Source organism: Haemorhous mexicanus, chromosome 1 (assembly GCF_027477595.1).
Source record: "Haemorhous mexicanus isolate bHaeMex1 chromosome 1, bHaeMex1.pri, whole genome shotgun sequence".
NCBI lineage: Eukaryota > Metazoa > Chordata > Aves > Passeriformes > Fringillidae > Haemorhous > Haemorhous mexicanus.
The window spans coordinates 136,995,042-137,020,026 of NC_082341.1; the positions used below are offsets into that span (position 1 = coordinate 136,995,042).

Genomic DNA, 24,985 nt, shown 5'->3' on the forward strand with positions numbered 1-24,985 from the left:
TTTGAGTAATGGAAAAATATTATGGAATGAGAAGCTGTTTGATCATCTAATTGCAGTTCTTACAAGAGAAGCAAACCTTATCATTATTCACCAGTGTCCTTCTGCTACACTGTTAAGAGACTGTTGTCTCTTGGTTCTTGTTCTCTCAGTTGTATTTCTCCATCAGTTGTCCATCTGACATCAGATTCTCCGCAGCATAAATTTTGATTCTGATTTTAGGCTTTTTTGGAGATTCTCTAGAGAACCTGTTTTCCATATCTCTTCTTAGTAGACCATGCCAGATCTCACAATCATAAATCTACTTTTTTTCCTTTGAATTTAGTTTTTTATTTTTGATAAGCAGTGCATTCAAGAATAGTATTTATTTATTTATGTGATATCTTCACACAAAGATGTGAAGATATCTCGTGCCTATTTCTTGTGAGAGAGACAGAAATTGACTATTACTCTTGGTTTGATTCTGACTCTTGTAAAATTCACATTTATTTACCATCTTTTTATATTGGCAGCATTTATCTTGATAATTCTTCAGGATTTCACATGGATTATTTAACAGAATGTATTTGCTGTACATAAACTGTAATTTATATACATAATAAAAAAAGTTCTGCTATTGCTGATTTTTTTCTCTTGCAGAAAAGTCTGCAAGAGATTGAAGAGAAACTGAAAGGTTTAAAGCCTGTATCTGAGCCTCAAGCCAAAGGAAAAAAAATACTTATTGAAGAGATAGAGGATTCAGAAGGAAGAGAGGAAAATACAGAAGAATGTGAAAGACGTGGTGGAGATAAAAGTAATGCCTTATTATTTCCTACTTTATTTTAACCTAAGGAAAAAATAGTTGTCTTTGAGATAGTAATGCTTATTCACACAATTCATCTGTATATTCTTGCAAAGAATTTTGCCTGTTCGAAGACTAAACTTATATTGACTACTTAAAGTAGATCTGAGTGTGAAATCTAGAACCTAGTTTTATTACACATCTTTCTAATTCTTCCTAGAATGGGCATAACAGAGACAAGGGGAAAATGTTGCTATAAATCACCTACTTCCCTGTGCCCTGTGTAATTTTACACCTCTCCTTTGATGTGGACCCAGTTAAAAATTTCTTCTGGTGAGAGAACATTTTGTGTTCCTGAGATCTTTCTCTCACACAGCTTTCCTGCCTTCCCACCAGCACATTTTTCTTCTGCATTTTTCTTCCCATGCTTGTATCAAAGGGTGTAAAAATGATCAAGTATAATTTGTTAACATCTATAATTTTTGTTGTTGTTTGTTTTGGAAACTATAATTCCTTTTTTGGTTTTTTTTTTGGTTGGTTTTGTTTGTTTGTTTTTTATTGTAAGAGCTCATCTCTGTGCTCTGGAAGTTTTTATTAGAGGTAAACAACATGTAATTCTTGTACTGGATGTAGTTTACAAGCAGTTGAAGTGTATCACCCATTCCTGGATTAGTGTGTGGTTAACTGCAAGGCTCTTGGGATGAAGCCACTGGCATAATCAGAATCCATGGCTTGCAGGAGGAGGTGAGGCAGCAGGGGCTAGGAAGGCTTGCATTGGCAGCTTGCTTTTAGATTCAGCTGCATGGCTGGCCTCCAGCCTGCAACAGAATAAAATCCCTAGGCTGATTTCACCCTTCTCTTTCTTTTAGTTATGTTGGCTGTTTAAGGTATTGTGGAATGACAGCTGTGACTTTTATGTTTTCTGTCTTTTATCTTGAAACTAAATCAGTCTGTGGTTTTTGCAGCATATCATGAATATTGACTGTAAATGTGTGATATAATAATGTATTATTGGCACACAAGATTAGGGAAAATATATTTTCCCACATCAGTTGGGGTCTACCAAATCTCCTGAGCTAAAACCTTGAAAGAAAGGAGTGCATCATGTCCCTAGCCTTAAATGTCTGTTCATTTGGGGGTGTTTTCTATTGTGAGCATTCAGATGACTGTGTGCCTTCTAGCTGCATAGGAAGACTTCCATTGTGTTGATGAAAGGTTAGGCCTTTAAACACAGGGAGGATTGCCAACTGACGCCAATGGCATATGGGTTCCTGTGATACACATAAGTATTTCTGAGATTTAAGTGGAAAGCTTTTGCATAGATTACACTGTATTTTCTTGTACAACTGGAAACAAATATGAGTTCAGTTCAGTTAATGAATAAAAAATGTTCTGTGACCCTAACAGCAATAAGTAGACTAAACATGTAGTCCTGTAATCACAGGCAGTCCAGTAGTCTATGTAGTCCAGTCATGTAGTCACATTTATTTCACATTCTAATTGGTAAGCCTAATGCATTCCTACTGAACTTACAATTTAGAGACTGGAATTTTTGTTTTGTTTGTTTTCTTTAGGGCTAAAGGGTTGATTTCTGAACTTGGACCAAAACAGTCAAAGTGTAGTCTCTCTTCATCTTCTATGTAACTGAAAGCAAAATGAAATGGAGCTCTTTCTGTACAGTAGAAATGGAAAATTGCTTGCATCCTAGAGACTATAAAACCCAGTATTCAGGCACTGCAAAAACTAAAAATCATGTGCTTGACAAAGCACCTGGTATTTTGACATGTTTCCAGAAGTTATAGCCCCAAGTAATAAATACAGTTTAAAGATAAATTGGTACATTTTTAATAGCCCCTTTTAATTAAGAAAAATTTGTTGAGCTGTGTGGTATATAATTGATCTATTACAATAATAAAGAATATTATATATATTATATTATTATATATTATATAATAGTGAACACTTACCAAACTTCAAATATTCCTGTTAGAGTATTCAGTAGGGATTTTTTTAGTTTTATGATGGTCCTTCCATTTTAAGTTTGTTATTTTAGTAATAACATAAATTAAAATTCTTTCACTGTATTTGTTGTCATCCCGGTCAAAATTCTGTCCAGACTTTTCATTACCTTTCTTCAAATTCTCCTTGGAATTCATAATGTGTCTTGAATTTTTTTTTTCCTTAAGAAAAGTCCATATAATATGAGAACTATAAAAGTCCATATATAATGAGAATTATATTTGAGAAGTATAGCTGTACTTTTTTTCGCATGCTGTTTACTCAGACTTGAAATATTTAACCAATTAGTATTACCCAGCAGCTACACAAGGTAACTGTCAGCATTCCTATTGTCAGGGGGACTCCAGACTCCAAATGCTATAAATGCTTCCTGTTTGATCCAGGACTGGTTCTGTGCACTTCATCTTTAGGAAATTTTTTTCCTGTCTTCAGGAATTACACATTATTCACATTAACAACATTCACATCACATATTGCCTGCCTGCCTTGCTTTTTCTTTGTCTCTAGAAGCTGGGATGCTCTTTGACAGTGTTTCACTATGTTTTGTAAAATTTTGCTTGTCCTATCACCTGTTAGTTTGTGACATTTAAATTTTTTTTCTGTTTTGATGTATGTAAAATGAAAGTATTTTAGCATGTATGTTAAGGAAGTTTTTAATATACTGGTGTTTTCATTCATCTGCCCAGCAAGCCTTTTACCACCATTCTCCCTAGCAAATAGACTTTAAACCTTTTTGGTATATTTGGTACCACCAACTGGATGAGTGGGTGGATGGATGTCTCAAATATAAATACTTTAAGTTGTACAAAAATGTCTGTGTGGGTAGATTTAGCCTATCGTTCCCACTGTGGGGTATTACCTTATTATTAAGTATGGTGTTTCAAAACAGGGATGTCAGCTAGGTAGGAGGCACTAGAGGATCTGTTGTTTCTACAAATCTTATGCTGTCCCATCCTGTTTGGTTTGATTGCAGTAACATTTTATCTGTTAAAAAAAAAAAAAAATTTCTTTCATTTTGGACCATCTGGAGTTCATCCGTGTTGAGTCAGTGTCAGATGTTTTGTTGAAGTCAATTGAAAGTATTGTTCCAGTATGTGAAAAAAAATCTGTTGGGCAGATAAGAACATCAGGTTAAGGGAATTTGAAGATACCATCTTAATCGTTCCAAAAGGCAGAGTTGCTGTGTGCTTAGTAATATTGAGAGTCAGGCTCTGCAGAAATCTCTCTTTGAACACTGTGGTGGTAATCTGATAGGAAATCAGATGAATATGGAAGATAGAGATTTTATTATCTAATACCTTTATTCTATGAGTTTTCCTAAATAAATTTGTAATCAATAACAGTGAAGGTTGAATAATCACAAGCATGCATAAAAGAGTTTTTGACATGTTTAAAGGAGATCTTCTTGAGAAGGATTTATAAGCTTTTATTCTGCCTGTTCTATGTTATATTTAAGGAGAATTGTGTATAACGTTACTGGTTTGATAGCTTGTGATCTAATTTTAATACGCAGACATTTGATTTGGTCACGGAAGATCAAAGCGTCCGTGTTGTAATAGGCGGTATTTAAAGTGTTAATTTCAAGGTGAGCCCTGTACCATTCTGACACCTCAGGACAGGGGTTCCCGTGTGCCCAGCAAGGGCCAACGAGGCTTCGTAGAAATCCCTTCTCAATAACAACTGCAGGTTCCTTGTAATAAGGAATTTTTGTGCGCCCTTAGCAGCGTTTTCCGAGGCAGAGAAGCCCCCGTAAGGTTGGGAGCCCCCGCGGGCTCGGGTCGGTGTCGCTGTGCAGCACCCCCGCGCCGCGGCAGGCCGATAGTTTGCGCTGATGATGCGGCGCTAACCTCGCTCATTAACGCCCTTGCAGGCTCCGGCGCGGCAGCGGCGGCGCAGGCGGCGGCCGGGGAGCCCGCGATGGGCAACGCGCACAGAAAGTCCCACGGCAAAGGCAAGGCGCAGGACAGAGACACGCACAAACACAAGGACTCCTCCGAGAGCGGAGGAAAAAAAGGCGCGTCAAAGAAGTCAGAAAAGCATTTGTCAGACTATGAAGGCGAAGTTAATGGCTATGTACGCAGTGATGAGAAGAGTGAAAGCGCCGAAGCTGAGCTCTCCACACCGCATAGAGAAGGGTCTCAGTCGGCTGGTGGTGGCAGTTCCACTTCACTTCCTCCTACTGCAGCAAAACTAAAAAGTGAAGGAAACGAGTTATTTAAGAGTGGACAGTTTGGAGAAGCTGTGCTCAAATACTCGGAAGCAATTGAGTATGTCACTGGTCTTGGTGAGTGTAATACCTTATACTTTAAATCTAGAACTGTTTAGATGATTTAAAGGAGCTACAAATGAACGAATTTAGCCTGCCCCTGGATTTTTGACAGGAGTTACCACGCAGTAAATCTTGCGTCATTTCAGTAGGCAGCAGTTCATGTGACAGAAGATAGAGAATGATGAGTGAAATAATGTTTTTATTTTCTAGGGGTAGAGCTGCTGACATTTCTGTTTGAATACTTACATACTCCAGGTGACGTGATAAAAGAAAGCTGATTTGCAGTGTCAGCAAACTGCATCACTGCAGTGCAGCTTGGAGAATGCAGATTTTTAATTCTTAAGTGTAAATTCAGTAATACTATTTGATTTTAATTGTAACTTCTTTTAGGAGAACAAAGTCCAGACGATTTAAGTATCTTGTACTCAAACAGAGCAGCATGTTACCTCAAAGAAGGGAACTGCAGTGACTGCATTCAGGATTGTAACAGGTAAATTGAAACCTCCCATGTAGAGCAACAACATTCCTGGTGATGATTAAACATTTTAACTGATATATTGCTAGTGCTGTTTGACTCAGAACAGTACCAATAAAGTCTGATTCCCTGTCTAAATGACAGATACCTTTGTTACATAAACAATCACATGAAAACTAGGAAAGAAAGAAGTTTTAACTTACTGTCTTACTGTGTAAGGGCAGCTTTTAAGCTTATTATGTTCACAGAAATGCATAGTGGGAGTCAAGTTTTTAATATAAAAGTAGGTTTACAGTGGAGTTCTACAGTAACTAATATGTAAAAGCTCTGTTAAGCCAAATGCTAATCACGGTATTTGAAGCATGTGTATGGTGTATGTGTGTGTGTTCTCTGTTGGTTTGTTGTTTTGGTTTGGGGGTTTTCAATATATACTTGACATAATTATAAACAGTAATTACAGTTGTTAAGGAATTGAGCTAAAATCCTTTCTGCTTATTGTGGATTTTAAGGATACAGGAGTTAGAGAAGATCACATACCTTCAGTAACTTTCAAACACTGTGTCCCACTAAATTAATACTGTATTTTTGATGTTTTGGGTTTTTTTAATATTTCCGTAGATTGAGTTTATAATGCTGAGGCTTAAGGTGCAAAAAAGAATCTTAGAAGAATTAGAAATCATATTACCTAATCAGTGGGGTTTTTTGTACAGCACAACTCTACTGTTAAAAAAAAGCCCTCCAAAACTAAAAATAAAATATGCATGTACCTTTGTAGTGCGAAGATACAAAACATTTAACTTACTGTATGTATTCTTCCTGACAGAATAAGTTGTCTGAAAAAATTACTCATTAGCAGTATTTTGTTAAAATAGATGCAGGATCACAGACAGCTGGCCAAGCTGGTGTATTTAAGACCCATCACATTTTTCTATTCAGGAAGTTTGAAGTATGTAAAACTTCAGCTGGAATCAATAATACAGAGGTTTTAGGTTTTGTATTCTTACCAGTTAGAAGCTTTTTGTTCTTACTGTCTAATGATAGTGTCCTTAATGTCATGCATATTTTCTGGATGCACCAGAACTCCTAGTGCTTAATGGTAGAAATAATAGAGAGGTAGAAATAATTTAGAGACTGGGAAGCAGAACTGCAAACCTGCAAACACATGTAATGTCAGATCTTCAGTAGGCAGTGCAATATAATTATCTACAAATAGGTTACTTGTTTTCAAAGTAAAAAATTATGTAGGGTTATATCAGGAGAAACCTTCTCCCCATGAACACTGCTTGGCATTGCACAGGTTGCCCAGAGATCCCGTGGAGGGTTTTCAGGCCCAGCTGTACCAAGCCCCAAGCAGCCTTGTCTGATTTGGGAGCTAAACATGTCTGTAGCAGAAAGCTGGGATATCTCAGTCTGAGTGGCTTTATGACTTCATGAAATCAAATTGTCTAGACTCGTCTTAATTTCACTATTTCAAAAGTTTATCTCTCTTTAACAAGAATCATTGAAAAGAAGGTAGTTCTTGAGAAATAAAATCTTTGACTGCGTCATACTGCTGGAAAAATGCATGGTGTTGGGGAGAAGTTCTAATTGCACAATGTTGAGCTTGGTCTTGACCAGGCAGACAATCAAAAATGTAAACAGACAAATGGCAGGCAAAAACCTAAAGTCCAAAAAAAAGTGTATATTCCTGTCCTAGTCAGTGAGTTTTCTAAGTGCATACTTTCATTTAAGGAAGAAGAACTGAAAGTTGTGTAAGCAAATATACTTGAAATGCTTGTAGATCTAGGCATGACTTAGGAAAAATAGCTTTTGCTTATAAGCAGGTGCCGTTCCATTAATCATATCATGGTGATGAGAGCAGTTTTCCAGATGGAAGGCAGAGCTTTGAGTAGAGTAAGCTGTAGTAAAAACAGTAACAATTTCAAAACCGGATGTAATTTAGGGTGTTGATATGAACCACTCAGACCCATTTTCCTTAGTTATTTTACTGTAAGTGCCATCTGAAATTACAGAGTTGCATATAGTTGTGTATATCATAAAATAGTTCTTTTAATTCAGTTACTCCTTTTCAGTCCTGCATTTTTCTTTTTTGATTTCCCAGGGCTCTGGAGCTTCAGCCATTTTCCCTTAAGCCTCTTCTACGCCGAGCAATGGCAAATGAGTCAATGGAGCGGTATCGACAGGCATACATCGATTACAAAACAGTCCTGCAGATAGACAGCAGTATCCAGGCAGCAAATGATAGTGCTAACAGGTAACTGCACACAGAAGTTCTCTGATAACAGTCAAAATAGAATAGAATTCAAATTTGCTTGTTTTACATGCTCCCTCTATTCTGTGCCCTTGGGAGTTGTTGCACAACTAGTTCATTATAGGTATAGGCTGTTCTTTTAGTTGTTTTCCCATAATTTCAGTTTTCTTCTCCTAGCAGTGGGTTCCTTTCCTGTTTTTCAAAAATATAAATACTTTCAAAATTTTAAGGTTGGGTTTTTTTAATGGTGCTTCTACTTGTTCTCTTTCCTACCTTCTGTTTTATACTATATAAAGTAATATTTAAGATCCATGCCATTTCTCTGACATCCTGTTTCCTTTACGTATTAACAGTCTTTCTGTGGCACTTGGAGATCTATGTTAAGTGTGAATCCTTCTGTATGCTGCAGTTGTGGAAATACTGAAGTAGCTTGAGGCAGTGGCTGGCTACAAAGCTTCGGGGTGTAAAAAATATAATTGAATATTATTTTCAAGTATTAATACTTTCAACATTAATACTTTCTGCTAAGAGAGACATTTGAATTTCTCTAATTATACTTTAGTACTATAAAGTTGAAAACAGAGCAGCCATTAATCACTGAGCAGAAGCCCACATGCATGTGACTTTTACAGTAGAATCTAGTATGGTTTTTTCCTTCCTAAGGCAAGACCATGCGCACTTGCACTATTCATTAAAAAGTTCATAATGTCTTTCTTTAAATTCTGTTTATTTGACCAGAGGAAATTGAGGCTTCTCCTAACTGAACTTCTCTCTTAGAAGTCCTATTTTTTTTTGATACCACAAATATTGTTAGTGATCTTCTGTATCTGTGGTGATAATGGAGCAATTGGATTGGTGGAAGAGCTGCTTATCCTGGTACCTATGTAATTATTACACTTTTTAAAAATCTTGTTGGCTTATTTTATCTGCAGATACTCTTTATACTCTTTTCATATTTCTCCTTGACTTGGAACTTGCTTAGTAATAAGCTTATTTCCCTTTTCTCCTTAACACTCTTCCTTTTCTCCTCTCTAGGCCTTCCTTATGTTTTTAGCTTCACTGCTCATTACTCTTTTCCTCCCTGGCAACCCATCACCTTATTTCAGCTGCTTCTTCCTTCTTCTCTTCTGCTGGTAATTCATTTTTGCTTGCGAATTATTAGTTTCTAAACCATAGACCTCCTGCGTAATTGAACTTTAACTATATTTAAAAAAAAAATTCTCATTTGAAACTGTGCTAAAGCTTTCATTTTCATTTCCAAAGTAAGAGACCTTTCTAAAAATTAATTTAAAAAAACCATTGCTGCCTTTTAACTTAAAGAGACTACCCCAAATGTAATATTTTTGGGGTTTTTTTTAATATTAGGAAGATCAGATCTTAACCTTATTTTATTGGAGGAGTTCTTGGTTTTTAATTTTCTGTGGGAAATTGTATAGTGATGCTTTAGGATGCTGACAGGAAAAAATTCATCATCCTACTTGTGTTTGAGGGTGGGTTTGATAAACCACGTTGAAGCTTGTCTCTCTGTGCTTACATAGCTAAGCAGACTTTTCAAAAACCCTAGAATCAATTGTGTATTTTTAATGCTCACATAAAAAACAAGGGTTTTAACAGCAAACTGTTGTCTGATCATTTGCAATCAAAAGGAAATAATTAAGAGTTTGGGTATATAATGGAAAACAAGCATAAACAGTTATTTGACTGTTTATTATGTTGGTTAGGTGATGTTAAATTGTGTCTTTTATTGGTTCCTGAGGTGATTTTTTTAGATAAACTGGAAGGACTGGCTCTTTTAATGGTGTCTGCCAAATAACTCCAAATTGCATTTCAAGCATGCTTTTAATTAGTGGCATTTTCCTAGCTTTGTGAACATCAGTGGATTTCCTACTTTGTGTATTTAATTTCCTCTTGAGTGTTTCATTATTTACTTTTCTCTGTTAGAAATACAGAAGCTCTGATGCGTGGGAATATGTTTATGCATTTCCTCCTACTAAACTGAAGTTTTGTTCCAGTTGTCTCAATTCCTTTAGTATCAGTGAGCAAATTGCCTGAAATAGCTTGGAAGCTGTTTTTGCAGAGTCCCATATGAGTACTGTACTGCAGAAAGAAATTTGTGATCAGCTCCAGAGCTGCAGGATTGTTGGATCAAGTTGGGGTGTTGGTGGTGGGAAATGAGTGTGTTTGTCCCAGCTTTTTCAGGAGACACCTGTGCTTTTTAAGCTAATCATGGCACACAAGTGTGCATTTTTGCAAAAGACTCTGCTTACATTATGGTATTATAAGGAGTCAGTTGATCATCAGATACTGCAGGGTTCTTTCTGTGGATTTTGGTGAGTTAAGAGTTTTTTCCTGCAACTTTTTAAGCCCATTATGATAAATGAAAAAACAAACAGGAATTCAATATGACTCTGGTTTTCTGTGGAATTACTCCATTACTTTCTATGGGAAATATCTGAAGTTAATTAATAGACATGTTAATATGAATTGTACTGTTTTGTTGCCTAAGAACACCAGCCTGAGTAAATATTTGGGTTGTTCAAGTTGTGATGGTATGCCACATTTTTTCTTAGCAGTTGAGTTCAGGCTATCATTAAAATCCTGAAGTTTTAGTAAAATTAGAGCAAAGCAGTACTTGGACAAGCCACATTGTTGGTGTGTCCTCTGAGATTCTTAGGAATGCAGAGGAGAGCCCCTGCAAGGGCATGTGCAGTAAACACAAATTAAAATAGTGGTTTTGATAACTTAGAAAACAAATCAAGCAACTAAATTATACTATGGAATGTGATATTCTGTGAATGAAGAAATTTACTTTCAACTCAAAACAACATGTTTTTTATGCAGCATGGTGTAAGAAAGAAACTCACTCATTATATCGCTCTACAAACAGACTTTTTAATCTCTATCATTCTTTAAAATATTTTGGTAATTTCTGTTCTACATAAAGGAGATTAGAACTAGGGCTGCTTCTTGTATTACTCTTTTGATCAGACCACTATGGGAAAAGAATATGGTCTTGAGTGCTCTAATTTTATTGCCAAAGTATTACACTGATCCTTTTTTTTTTAAGTTATTCAAATACTTTAAAAGATCAAAAGTAAATAAAACTCCATTTGGTAATTTATGTTCATTCTGTGTTGTTCTTCATGTCACTTTCAAGGTTCTTGATTTTTGTTTTTTTTTGTTTTTTTTTTTTTGAAGTGCGTTCATGTAGTATGTTTTTCAGTTTTAGATGGAAGTGCACCTGATTAAAAAATTTTAGTTTTATTTCCTGTAGTATCAATGTGAATTGCTTTGCTACTCAATTCAGAATTTTCCTTTCCTAAATTATGAATTAGACTTTTTACCAGTTGAACTTGATTCTTAAGCCCATTTTGAGATTAGGAGATATTTATCACACTGTTATTCTCATAATTGAATTTATTTTTTTTTTTAACACTACAAAATTTCTAATGGAACCATGAAATCTTACTATGTCAACTTATGTCTTTCTCCAAAGAGAAAAGGCAGTGGGAAACTCCTACATAAATAGTTTTGGATTGAACCACACATATGTGGAAATAGTTGACATACATATATGTGTGTGTGTGTGTGTTGGTTTAAGAAAGACTAGACAGTTTTTATATGTAATTAAAATATTTTTAAATGGGGATTGATTGATCCATTTCTGACTATATAACCATAAAATGCAACTTAATGCAGACTACTTTATGACCTGCATTGCTTTCTTTAGACAGTTGTTGTGGAAGAGGTTTCATTTGACATTTGCAAATTTAAGTATCACATTTTGCCTGAAAATATTGTAATCTCACTTACTTCAAGTAACACCTATGAACAGCTGGGAAGAGTAACCAAAATAAATACATGGATTTCGGTTTTTTTGTATTTCTTTACTTGATGTGGTAGGCAGCTTTTAGAGCTTAGTTGCAGAATCAGTCATTGGCTTAAATATTTACAGATCATGCAGAAGTCAGCTTGTATTCTAGATGCCTCCATAATACTCTAAAGTGGAAAAAGTCTAAATCTTAAATGACTGCTGAGATAATATTTTTCTAATTAGCCTTAAGGATAATTGTTCAAGTTTGTTTTTTTTTAATTGGAACATTGCAGTGTTGAATTGGTTGAAAGTTATTAAAGTGAGAGTTAAATATATGAAAAGTCATGTTGGTGGGGCTGTTCTTTTTCAGAATAACAAAGACTTTAATAGATCAGGATGGTCCCAGTTGGAGGGAGAAGCTGCCACCAATTCCAGTTGTTCCAGTTGCTGCTCAGCTACACAGGTGGGATGGAGGAAGCCTCACTTCGGAGGATAAACCAAGTACTATAGACATCAGCAGAGAAGAAGAATTGCAGATGAATTGTATGTATAGCTAATGCAAATACACATTCAGAAAATAAACCTAATTAGAAAATGAATATATTTTAACAATGTCAAAGAAACTGCTTTAGAAAACACTCGTGAAGAGACCTTTGTGAAAACTGAAAGTAAATTACTGTCATTTACGTGATGGAGTTTAAAGTGCTTTGTGGAGCAGCTATGGTAATTTTTTTTTAACCAAGTGATGTAGTTTGCAGTATGTAATTTAGTTATATAAAGTTAAGTTATATAAAATCTGCAGTAACACTCATTGGCAAAATATCAGGATCACCAAAGCCCAACTGCTGGACCTGCCCAGGACACCCCAAGAGTCACACCATGAACCTGAGAGCATTGTCCAAACCCTTCTTGAACTCTATCAGCCTTGGTGCTGTGACCACTTCTCTGGGGAGCCTGTCCCAGTGCCCAACCACCCTCTGGGTGAAGAACCTTTTTGTGATATCCATCCTAAACCTCCCCTATCTCTGCTTCCTTGAGTCCTGTCACTGGTCATGACAGTGAAGAATTCAGTGCCTGACCCTCTGCTTCCCCTTGTGGGGATGGTGAAGACCTTGGTGAGGTTTTCTCTCAGTTTCCTCTAGGCTGAACAGACCAAGTGACCTCAGTCACTCCTCATACAGCTTCCCCTCTGACCCTTCACCATGCTCCTGGCCTTCCTTTGGATGCTCTCTAATGTATCTTTCTTACATTGTGGTGCCCAAAACTGCCCCCAGCACCCAAGGTGAGGCTGCCCTAGTTCAGAGCAGAGCAGGACAATCCCCTCCCATGCCCTGCTGGCAGTGCTGTGCCTGATGGCCCCTAGGACATGAGCATCAGTGGTTTCCCTGACATCATAGCAGAGTTATAAAACAGTTTTCCCCCAGAAGAACCACCACCCAAACAAACACCCAACTTTGGCAGAAGATAAGGAGACACCTTTCAGAGATGTTCTGGACTTGTCCATACATAATCACTGAGTGCTGAGCTCTGGGAAACTTAACTTCCTTCCTGACTTTTTTTCCCCTTCATTGCAGTTTCCATTTTTCTCCTTCAGTAAATAAGGTGACGGAAGCTCTCTGATTCAGTTGTTATTGACATTAAACACTCCCTTTGCAAAGGCTTTAACCCTGTGATTCCTTATTCAAGTATTACTTGGTTTCCCTTTGAGTTTATTTCAATATAAAGTAGTATTGAAGATAATCTCCCCTTGATTAACAACAGGGGTGACTGCAGTTTGTAACTGGGCTGTTTCCAAATACGTTCTAGTGATGGGGTTATGTGTCTATAACGCATTACTGCAATACTGAGTGTCCTCCAAGTGCTTGGCAGCATTTTGATGCAAAACATGTCTATTTCAAATAGAGCAGGCTTTGGTTAGGCTCTGGTTTTAGAAATATTTAAAACAATGATTGTGTAACTGTTTTCTTCACTGATGGACTCAAGGTTCTGGTTGCCTTCTCAGGCCTCTGTTGCGTCAGTGAGACGTGACAGTGATAGCTGGTACTAAAAGGCTGCCAACAATAATGTTCAGTTGGTAGTTAATTTTTACTGTTGGCTGACAGGTTTTTTGCAAGAATTTTATGTTTTTCTTTGTGTCTTACAACTTGAGTTACAATTTCGTTGTGTGTTTCGTGTAGTTTATTTTTGCCCAGCTCCATGTGTAGTTTTCTGGCATAGGAAACTGCCATGTTTTTTTATAAAAACTCAGTGAGTTCAGTTATAGGTTTAAATTGTTGGTTATATACAGTGCTGAAAACCTGAAGCTTGGCAGGAGGTTCATATTCTTTAGCATGCTGCAAAAAGTGGATTATTTCATTATGATTTACTTAGAGCTATGTTGATAATTACTGTTTGCTCGCAACGGAGTCATGAAGCTACAGTTGGGATCAGTTTTTCGCTGCAAACACAGCTAAAAATTGTAGCCTAACCCAAAAGCATCTGCAGCAAATGATGTGGAATTAAGAAGGAAAGGCAATTATGGAAGAACACAGTTACTACACTGAAAAGTCGAGTTAGGTGTTTCAAGGTTCCTCACTGCATCTTTTAGAAATCGTTCTTAACAGAATATTACTGATGTATCCCTAACTCCAACTAATGTGATGATTTGTTTGTCACTGTCAGTTTAGCATAGTAACTGTGGAACCATTGCAAAGAGAATATTAGATCCAATTATGGCCACCTTGGTGTGATGGTAGAGATCTGGAAGGCCTTTAATCCTGCCAGTTAAGTCTCCACCATTGTAAGTGAAAGCAGGGTCGCAGTGGACACAGGTAGGCCCTCTCTACCACACAAAAACTGGGAAAGCTTAGAGCTGTCTGTTGCATTCCCATTATTTTCGGCAGGGAAGTAACGCTGGTGGATGGGGAAGTATTTGTTGGGCCAAATGTAGGTCTGGCTGTACCTTGGTTGGAGCAGCAGGGGAGGCTGGGGACAGGAATGGCCGTGTGCAGAGTGACACAGGGACTCCATTGCCAGGCATTAATCCTTAGTCTGCACAGATCATTCTGCCACCCTTAAGGAACTGACCTGATATGACACTGTGATCCTTTCATGCTCTAGGCGAGGAAGCTACGGAGAAGTTCAAGAGGTTGAAAAATGAAGGGAATGATTTTGTAAAAATGGGGAAATATGAAGAAGCTGCAAATAAATACAGTGAGTGCATGACGTTAAATACTGAGGAATGTACTGTCTACACTAACAGGTAAAGATCGAAAAGCTAATGCTGCTTTGTGGGATAGCAGTAGTTACATTTTCTCATTTCAAATAGAGGTGTTGCATCCATTCACTCATTGTTGTGAAAAAAGGGATTTTTTTTCCCTACTTGGTAAGTGTTTATAATAACAAAATGGATTTCTTGTAAAAACGTTTTTCAAGGGGAACAAGTATTAATGTCACTGATAAATATCTTAAAATCTTATATCTAAATAGAGTAAGCAATAGTAGAAGTTATAATTAGCATAGCATTTTGAAGCATTTTTGAAATTTTTTCAGAATTCTGGTATGATTTGAATTAAAAACTTAACATGCAGTAACAATATCTCAGATACGAAGAGTAATAATAATTCGGAGAAAATGTACATTCTGAAAAAATAAAAAGTAAGAACACAGTCATGCATCAGCATTATTTTAAAGGTTGACCTAATTCAGCAGTATAATTCTTTATGCTAATCTTATCAGCTCCTACAAACTAAGAAGGATTTGATTAGACCAGTACTTGAATAGGAGAGTTCCAAGTAATAATTAGGTACAGAGAGCAGTGTTGTTTATTGAATTCAGAGCTCATTTTTACCCAAAATCTGTATTGCATTAACCACTATACTATCATATTGTACTAATGTAGGCTCTGCTTTTAAAATATTTGCACACCTACTTAACTTCAAGCATTAGTCATACTTGAATTTGGCTTTTTTTCAAGAATTAGCCTTCTCTAAATCCATCCAGTGATGTTCTTGATAGTTAATGGTACTTTAAAAAAAATCACATTGAGACTGAATGGTTTGAAGTATTTTAATTAATATTTGCGAGTTAGAAGATGTTGGCACTACAGCACTGTAGAATTACTTACATTGCAGTATATTCTGTTTTTCTGTGTTAGAGCTCTCTGTTACTTGAAACTGTATAAATATGAAGAGGCTAAGCGGGATTGTGATCATGTTCTTCAGATAGAAGATTCTAATATTAAAGCTTTTTATAGAAGAGCACTAGCGTACAAAGGATTACAGGTGAGGAAAAAGAACATGCCAGGTATTCTTAAGCACTTCTAAACTTGCTTATCCCCTTCAAAGGCAAGGAGGTAGTTGCTGTCAATGGGTGACTGCAAACAAAGTACTCAGTGTGATGATTTATTACTTTGTAGAACATAAAGCATACATAGAACATTATATAAGTACTTTTGCTATGTCAAAACCTGCATGTTGATGTAATAATTTGAGAAAATACAATAATATTGCAATAAATAAGGTTTGACTGGAGATTGGTTAGGCAAATTTCAATCTGTTCTAATGTTCTAGTATTCTCCTTCTGGGTATCCCAGTCTCTCTTATCTGTCAAGGAGTTTACTATAACTTTGCTGATGACAAATGGATGCTCTCCAAGTTTGTCTTCATCTGTCCAAACTAAAATCTCAAGCTGTCTTTGCATCTGCTCTTGTTTAAGTGTCCTACTAAACTAGGGTTTTAATTATCATCATTTTCTCCTTCCTCCCCCAGTGCATTACAAGCCTTTGTGAGTACTGTATTTTGTCACTCTGTGGCAGTGGCAGTACTCAGCCTTTTCCTTTCCATCTGCATGCTGGTGGTGTCTCCACAGTGCTCATCTTACATACAGTTTTTAGAGTATCCTTTTACCTGATCATCATAAATGCTGACACAGTGATCATATCCATCCCAAATGTGACTTCAAATCTCATGTTCCATCACTGAACTATGTTGTTCTGTTTGTCCCTCCCTCTAGTGGTTCCCCATCTTCAGTGATGTTAAGTTAGCCTTTACACTCCACAATTCTCCCACAGCAGTCCTTGCTCTACCCATCAGCTCTTACTTGGTATTGAATGATCAGCTTCTTGATTTTGTAGGCTCATAATGGCAGCTCTTGTCACCTGCTTTGTATTAAATTTACAGTTGTCTTTAAACAGGCATCTGAAGTGCTGTTCTCCATGTTGCAAGAGTGGACTGGAGGTCCACCAAGTTTCATCATTGTTCTTCAAGTGAATGGATGCTTACTCAGACCTCAATTATGTTTGATGCCTTAACAAAAAATTACTGGATGGTGTCTCAGCTTACAAGTCACCTGAGAACCTTTTTGTGCTTAGCAGCATACCAGTCTATTCTCATCCCATGTTATAATTCCAAATGCAGGTCCTAGGAATGTGATACATTTGTCCCTCTGTTGCAGTAGCTATAAAATTTTTTGAAGTGTGATAAGTCCCAGTCTGTAATGTTTTTTCTATAACTCTGCTAAGCTACCTGGTATAAATCATCTCTAACCTTATATTGTTAAACTTGATAAAACATCAGTATAAATGTGATTCTACCAGACAGTAAAAAAGGATTTTACACACCTGTGAAGAAGGCTGAGAATTGCTTTTTGCATCTCCTAGAAAAGAAGTGCTATTTTTGTATTATTGAAGACAACCTGAAACACAGTGTTGATAAACTCCTTCAGAACAGCCTGAGCTGGGGACTCCCAAAATGTTTTGTTATGGTTGGATTTAATGCCTTCATTATTGCTGATTTCAGGGATGAAAGTGATAGGTAAAATCAGATAAAATGACAAAAATTATTTGAAGTTGACAAATTACTCTGTAATGAAGAATTGTATGAGCTAAAGATCTAACTAAGGTGGGAAGTGTTATTTTTAAGTAATTAGACACACCTTTAACTAAAAAAGTCACAGTGGAATTTAATGTAGTAAATGAGGGATTTTTTTTACATATTTACCCAGATGTAGTTAAGGGAAGATCAGGAAAAAACACTGGTGAGATATGTTAGGCCTGTGACACAGGACCCCAAACGGCATCTCCTGCAGCTGAAGGTGGTTGCTGACCCTTGTTACTGTTTCCAGAAGTCTGTTCCAGAATCTCTTTTCTCTGTAGTTGTGAATCCTCGCATCTGTTATTCAAATTATTTTGCTTACTTAGTAGTGGATTTCTGATGAAAGCAACCTGGCTCCTTTGTGCATTTCTGTGTTAGGGGTACATAATTCTCATTATCTCAGTGTTCCTTCATGACCTAGCAGGCTTCAGTTCACTACTGATATTCTGCAGCCCCTCTGCACCTTGAATACTGAATACCAGTTTGGAACAAAATGTGGGAAAGAGTTTGAGTGACTTGGACACTGGCTCCTCTGTTACAGTTGAGGTGCTGAGGAAGTACCTCAGGTGGTACATGAGGATTTTTTTTTCCATAATACAAATGATTTAATAGTAACCTTATGATGCTGCTTGGGAGCAGAAGAAATACTAGACCACTCACACAAAAAATTATGTTGGTCCTTTACTGTCTCCATGGTCTTTTATTGTTTACTGCTACATTTCATCTTTATTTTTGATACTCCAGCCCTTGTGATGTCTTGATTTTCCTATGTGATAATTCCAGTCTTCCTCAATTGATGCTATTAACTTTGTGACTTCAGAAAATTTAGTTTAAGATAGTAATTATACATTAAAAATGGGAAATAAAAGCATGGAACAAGTTGCAAGACTGATTATTGAGGAACTGTGTCCTAATGCCACTCTGTCACTGTCTTAGTCCTGATCTTGTTTAGCCCAGAGGTCATAACATAATCCCAGCCTTCTCAAGTATTAGCAACATTTTACTTTTAAGAGATGGGCTATTGGATTGAAGCCCAGGAATATTAGATATATTTTTAATCAAAGCTCAGTTTAACTCTCTTATTGGTAAAGTAAGTATGCAAACTTGCTGGACTCATGTTAATTGTGAAGCAGTGTTACACGGTAAGCAATTCTGCTTAAAAGCAGCAAATTTCAATAATTTGCTTTCTGACACAGGGAATAGGTTTCTGAGAAGAAATTATTTCATATTACATATTTAATTGGAAATGTTTCATCACAGAGTATTAACTAATTCTCATTTCCTTTTTCCCCTCTATAGAAATCACACTATCAGTATTTAGATTATTTTTCTCTACTTTGTGTCCAGATCCCAGTATTTTTGCCTTTCTTACTTGTAAAGGACAGTATGGTACTTCAGATTTATTTTTCTAGTGATGTGCTTATGAGAAAAATATTTTCTTCTACTTACAGAATTATCAAGCCAGTGCTGATGATTTCAGCAAGGTACTTCTAATAGATCCAAATGTTGTTGAAGCACAGAAGGAATTAGAGGAGGTAACCCAACAGCTTCACCTTGACAGCAGTGCTGGAGCTGGCAATCAGCAAAGACACGGGAAGAAAATAACCATAGAAGAGGTGGTGTACCTGTTAATTTCTTAAAAGCAAACACAACAGAAGCTGCACATTTGAAGAGATAATACTAAAGCTTGTGTTTGCCTATCTTGAATCTATATCTCTGTGGGGATGGTGTTGTATTTTTCATATCATTTTGAGGGCAAATTGGAGGATTTTTTACGTATGATAAAGCTTGGACTGCTCATGAGTGTATTCAGAACTACAGCAGGAAGGAAAATAGTCCGTTTAGATGGCACTAAACTCGAGGATATGCTCCTTGTAAACAAAAGCTGCTTAAGCTTTGAAATATGTTTTACAGAGTGCAGCTGTGAAATAGCAGTTTGATTTTTGAAGTCTGTGCTCCTTGGGCAGCCTCTGGGGCTGTGGTGGCAGAGGTCTGTGGTCAGCAGATGTGCTGGCTGCTCCTGTGCTGGTCCTAAAGTTATGGGTCTGAAAAATGAAATTCTACCCTAAAGAGCAAGAGTAAAACATCTGTAGGATCTTATAAAAGAAACACAGGATGTAATGTTATGTACAGGATCAAAATGTTAGCTCTGCACTGTTCTGGGTAGAATTAGGTGATGAAAGGATTTTCTCAGTCATCTGATATTTTTGGATTGTAGCTTTGCTGGTCGTTAAAGAATTCTTTTTCCCCTTTTCATTTAAAAATGTATAGTTAAAATACATATTTAACAGTCTGTACAGTGATACTGTAATTTAATAATGTAATTTCAGAATCTGGTATAATGGAAACTGCAGTTATTAATATAGGGGAAAAAAACGTTCTTGAAGCACTTCAGGTTGTCACGAGCTCATGGGATTTTATGTAACAGCCATAAGCTGGTATAGTGTTAGTTAAGCTCTGAGTTGTGACAAACAACAGGACCTGGAAAGGGTTTAGAGGCGGTTTATGAAGTGACCACATAATTCAGAGACCAGCTAACTACATTGCTGGCACTGGTAATTTTTCTAAGGGTCATGCAGGAGGCATTTATGTTTGCTGGCATCATTACAAGTGCCCCTGTGGGGAGGCTCCCCTCTTTCACCTGCTGTAGTACAAGGTAGTCTTTTTCCACAAAGACTGCAAAGAAAAACAAAATTAGAAAAATAATTTATGGTCATTATTCTTTGTTAATCAAACTATAATTACATAAAAGACAGTTAGGGTTTCTCCCTCAATTCTAGGGATTGTTGAAAAATAGAACAAAATGTCTATAAGCCATATGCAGTATTTTCCAAAAATTACTAATCCCCTGTTCTATGTAATACAGTATCTTCAGACTTTTCAAAAGACTTGGTATTGAGAGACCCTGGTCAGTAAGTTTTAGGTTATAATAATTTCACAACTCTTGATGGCTTGAAATAGATTTTAGCAAATGTAGTTGGCCCCATAGTTAATTTTTATTTACTGATTCATGAATCTTGATGGAGGCTGCAGTCTCAGAAGTTAAGTGGACAGTGAGGCAGTTTATCCATGCTGAGCTTTATCTTTTCAAAGCAAGACTCCAAACAGCAACCTGATGCAGCTGCCATGTGCCTGTAGTGCCCTGGAGGCACAGCAGAGAAATGAAACTTGGGTGTCTTCTGCCTTGACTCCAGTTGTCCCTGTCTTCTGGAACTTCCCATTTAATACATGTGTGGAGTCCTCCTTTCTCCCGGTGCTCTCCAGGGGTGATTCCACAGTGCAGTGCCAAGCAGTGAAAAGGAGGTGTAAAAAATACATTTTTGACTGTGAGCCTTTAAAGGTGAATTAGAGAGCTCCTGTTCTGGGGGCAGTAGGACATGGAAGAACATGGGTGCCTTTCTTTGATGGAGAGCAGACTGCCAGCTTTAATCCAGTGCTGTGATGGGTAAATGCAGTTTATGAGGCTTCAGGTTATCTCTGTGTCCACATTAAGTGATCTGTTGTCACTTTGTTTGTGAAGGTGACTGAAGCTGATGAACAGGAAGAGGGGCAGTTTGCTCCATCAGAAGATGCTGAGGCTCACCATGTTGCTGCTGGGGAGGCTGTTCCAAAGGCAGTGCCAAGGAGGTCCTCTCAGAAACTCCGCGTTTCGGAACCACCCAACGCTTACGACTTCGGTCAGATCATAAATGCACTGAATGCCAATAAGGATAAAGCTGCTTGTGCAGATCTTTTAACAGCTACTGATCCAAAAACACTGCCAGTGCTGCTAAGTAACAAACTTGAAGGAGAAATCCTTCTGATTTTTATCCAGTCATTGGAACATTACATAGCTGGAAAAGATCCTGACCTTGCATATCAGCACCTATTCTACTTGAGCAAAGCAGAAAGATTTAAGGTAAGAACCTAGACTGATTGAATGTGTACTTAAATTGCACAAAAATCTAAAGGAAATTTTCATCTCTTAAAAGGAAAAAACACACTGAATTTTGTATCTCTGTCAGATATTATGATTTTCAGTCAACCTGTGCTGATTATAAAATAATTTGTTGTGGGTTTTTTCAGGTGGTGCTGGCACTTCTCAGCAAGAATGAAAAAGAAGAGGTTCGGCATCTGTTTGACTTACTTAGAGAAAGCCACAGTGATCAGTACTCAGTGGAAGATCTTGAGAGCCTTAAAAAGGTTTATGAACTTTAAGAAGTTAAAGTTTATTGGCTGCATGCATATAGTTCATGTTAGAAGATAAATGAATGAACTCTGCAGACTTGCCTGGGTTCAAGTGGGTCTTTACCTGGACTGCTGGAATTCTATTTTGTTTTGACAGCATATGCACATTTAAAATCTTGCTGGTCTTTTCTTCTTGTAGTTATATACATCTCTAGAATTTAATGCCCATCTATGTTCGGTAACAGAGTTCATTTCATTTGGCATACTGATTTTATTTAGACTCAGAAAAATATATTTTACCTTATATATGCAATGGGAAATACCTTGATGGTACAGTAGGTAAATACACTTTTAGTCATCACTTGTTACATCATTTTGTGAGTTCTGTGTTCTTGTGATAAAGAAGTGTCTTCAAGATAAATGGGTCAGTTAGCAGTAACTTTGCTAAAATGAGTTTACAAGGAGTATTAATATTTTTCAGAAAACTCCTGTGGGCCATCTGTTTGTTCACTATTCCTGGTCTATACAAAACAGATTTAAATATTTTGGCTCATTACAGCTTAACAAAAAAGGTGAATGAATAATTGATTACCTTGTCATGGAAACAATTATTAAATGGATGGGTATGTTTTTAACAAGTGAGTAATTTTTACTGCACAGAGAACTTTTTTCCTGTGTGTGCAGGAGGATGGCTGGTTTTCTGACTTTTGGGCAGTGACAGAAGAACAAGTGGCTGCACTGCACAATAGAAATATTTAACTCTGAGTTTTGTATTCAGATTATTTAAAATACCAGCTATTTCTGTTTACAGATATATTTATAAAACTACAGCAATTTTTTGGACCAGTATGATTTTTTTTTAATTTCAGGCATTACTTACATTTTATATTTGATTCTGACAAAGTTCCTTCAAAGGTGATGCTTTTAAATTTTTCAGATACCCTGATGCCTTCTTTGCACAGATGATATAAATGTATATCAAACTCACTTAGCACTGCAGAAATATCTGCACTGCATAAGAATGTTGTTATAATTAAATTTTTTCTCAGGTGTATATTAATAAAGTTTTTTTCTTGAGAAGTACAATTATGGCTCCTTTTCTGGTTTAGTATACTTTAGGTTTATAATTCTGACATGAGTGGATCATGAGTTTCAGCTTGGATTTCCAAGAATGAGGCTTTTAATTCCTAAAGCATCGCCAGTACAACTGATACTTAGCCTTTAACAGGTTTTCACTTTGTATGCATGTGATCTCCTCGGATAAAGGCAGACCCTAAACTTTGGCTGTTAAGGATGTAAAACACCAGCATTGCCTGCAGTCATTTTGGTGCTGGTCCTGCCTCCTTCAGGTTTCATTGAGATTGGCTACTTTTTTAGACAGCATTTGGGAGGGCCTGATGGACAGGCAGAACAATTTCTAAAGTTACAGAACTTAGGAAAAAACTGAATCAAACACATGTAAGGGACTGTACTGCTGATTGGGCCTGAACAGCTCAAGACAAGAGCACCAGTCTTCAAAACTGAAGGGGCAGCATTAGACCACTGGAAGGCATTTGGTAGGCAGGGGGTGCAGAATGGAATATCTTTGGGTGTGGATTTCACCATTTGTTGGACAGATCAGGGCTGCCTAAGACAGTTCCTCTTGCCTTAGGCTGGGAAACAGTGGGAGAAATCTCTGCAGTTCCCAGCAGCTGCAGCTGAACAGCAAACGTGGGGTACCTGTCACAGACTGTGTCCTTGGCCAGGTGAGGCTGAGTGGCCTCTGCACAGAGGCTGCTGCAGCATCCCAGGTGTGGCACTGGAGCAGCTGCAGACCTAAAGCAGTTCCTTGCTCACCATGGGACCTGCTACAAAATGTGTTTTGTGTCCCATCTGTGTAATGGTCAGCAGGAGAAGCCACAGAGCTGAATTACTGCTTTCCTCACTTCTGGGCCAGGAGGTTCTCTCTCCCTGGACAGTCTCTATCTCTGACACTCCTGGTCTATTTTTCCCCTCCTATTTTGAACACTCCCATATTTTAAATCTTGTTTCTGCTGTGTGCTTGGCCTGTATTTATGCCTTTCTTTTTTTTTTTTTTTTTTTTTTTGTTTTTTTTTGTTTTTTGTTTTTTTTTGTTTCCCTCTGCTCTCCATAATCTCTTCTGCAGTTTTGGCTGCTGTGCCAGGCAAACATAGGACTGTAGCTGCCACCTGAGTACTGCAGTTGCCTCAGTGTGGACACAGCACCTAGAAACAACTGAGTGGGCAAAAGGGGGGAGAAGAGCACCCCCTATGTCTTAGCTGGCTTTGTGGCAGGGAGACCCCAGTCTCAGCATGGTGTTACGCTCTTGGCTTGTCACCCCCTCAGAGTCAGCACCCACCTCTGTAAAAACAACCAAACCCAACAACAGGACAAAAGCAGGAGAGCACTGGTTCTGCAGGTGATGGGAGCAGGGGAGTGAATGTGACCCTGCAGTGGCAATAATGCAGCCAGTCACAAGCACAGAGGATGTGTCCTGTACAGCTGACCAGGCCTACACCCACCCAGCTGCTACTGGACATAGATCCCTGGTTTTTACACGCAAGATTCTTTCTGTAGCCACTAAAAATGCAGTCAGTGGCCAGGGAATAGCACAGGAACGGGGGGGGCTTTCATCACACTGTTGTTATTTTGATGCTTTTGAAGTATTTTTGATGTTTTTCGAGAAGCCAGCTCCAGGCTGCCAGGTGCTGCCAGGGCTGAGTGTCAGCATGGCAGAGTTGCTTCCCTGGCCAAAAAGTCAATGGACCATAGGGCCACCACTCTTCCCACTCTCCCTGCCCAGTGGTGCAGGCGGTGGTGAGAGCTCGGTTACTGGCAAACCACACTCCTTGCCGTTATGTGGGATGTATTTCCACTCATCAGAACCTGCTCTGCTTTACATAATCCAGTTGCACAAATAAAGGGCTACTCTTGTGGCTGCTGGGCCTTTCAGAAGTCTTAGACTTGCTCACTACAATAAACAAAATAACATCATTTTGAACAGCAGGAAACAAAGCTTCTTCCGTGCTGTAATCAAGATTTATGACCCAGTTATGACCCAGGTTGGTGTATCTCTGCTCAGTGCCTGTGAGCTGCAGCTGCCCAAGGGACAAAGGGCTGGCAGCTGGAGCAGGGGCTCAGCCCGGCTGGCTGAGAGGGATGAATTATCCCTGACCTGAGTGCCCATTCCTTCCCTGGGCCCTCCCCGAGGGGATGTAACACTCTGCAGTGCAGACGCAGCCTCCAGCGGTGGCAGTGCCGTTTCCTTGCAGCCCTGTGCCACTTCTGTGGCAGTGCCATTTCTTTGCACCCCTGTGCCGCTTCTCAGTTGCTCCTTGCTTAATGCCACCTGCGTAAACA

General features: G+C 37.9%; 1 protein-coding gene across 2 annotated transcripts in view; it reads left to right on the plus strand.

Annotated features, from left to right (window-relative positions):
• SPAG1 (sperm associated antigen 1) overlaps positions 1-22,709 on the plus strand; it is a 37,474-nt gene extending 14,765 nt beyond the window's left edge. For both annotated transcript variants that reach the window (XM_059864697.1, XM_059864687.1), the window contains exons 10-19: positions 637-790; positions 4,668-5,081; positions 5,457-5,556; positions 7,643-7,795; positions 11,977-12,149; positions 14,706-14,847; positions 15,742-15,868; positions 18,910-19,074; positions 20,979-21,356; positions 21,524-22,709. In XM_059864697.1, the coding sequence (XP_059720680.1) occupies positions 637-790; positions 4,668-5,081; positions 5,457-5,556; positions 7,643-7,795; positions 11,977-12,149; positions 14,706-14,847; positions 15,742-15,868; positions 18,910-19,074; positions 20,979-21,356; positions 21,524-21,655 (1,938 nt within the window). In that variant the 3' untranslated portion in view covers positions 21,656-22,709. The remainder of the gene's footprint in view (positions 1-636; positions 791-4,667; positions 5,082-5,456; positions 5,557-7,642; positions 7,796-11,976; positions 12,150-14,705; positions 14,848-15,741; positions 15,869-18,909; positions 19,075-20,978; positions 21,357-21,523) is intronic.
• The last annotated feature ends 2,276 nt before the right edge of the window (positions 22,710-24,985 follow it).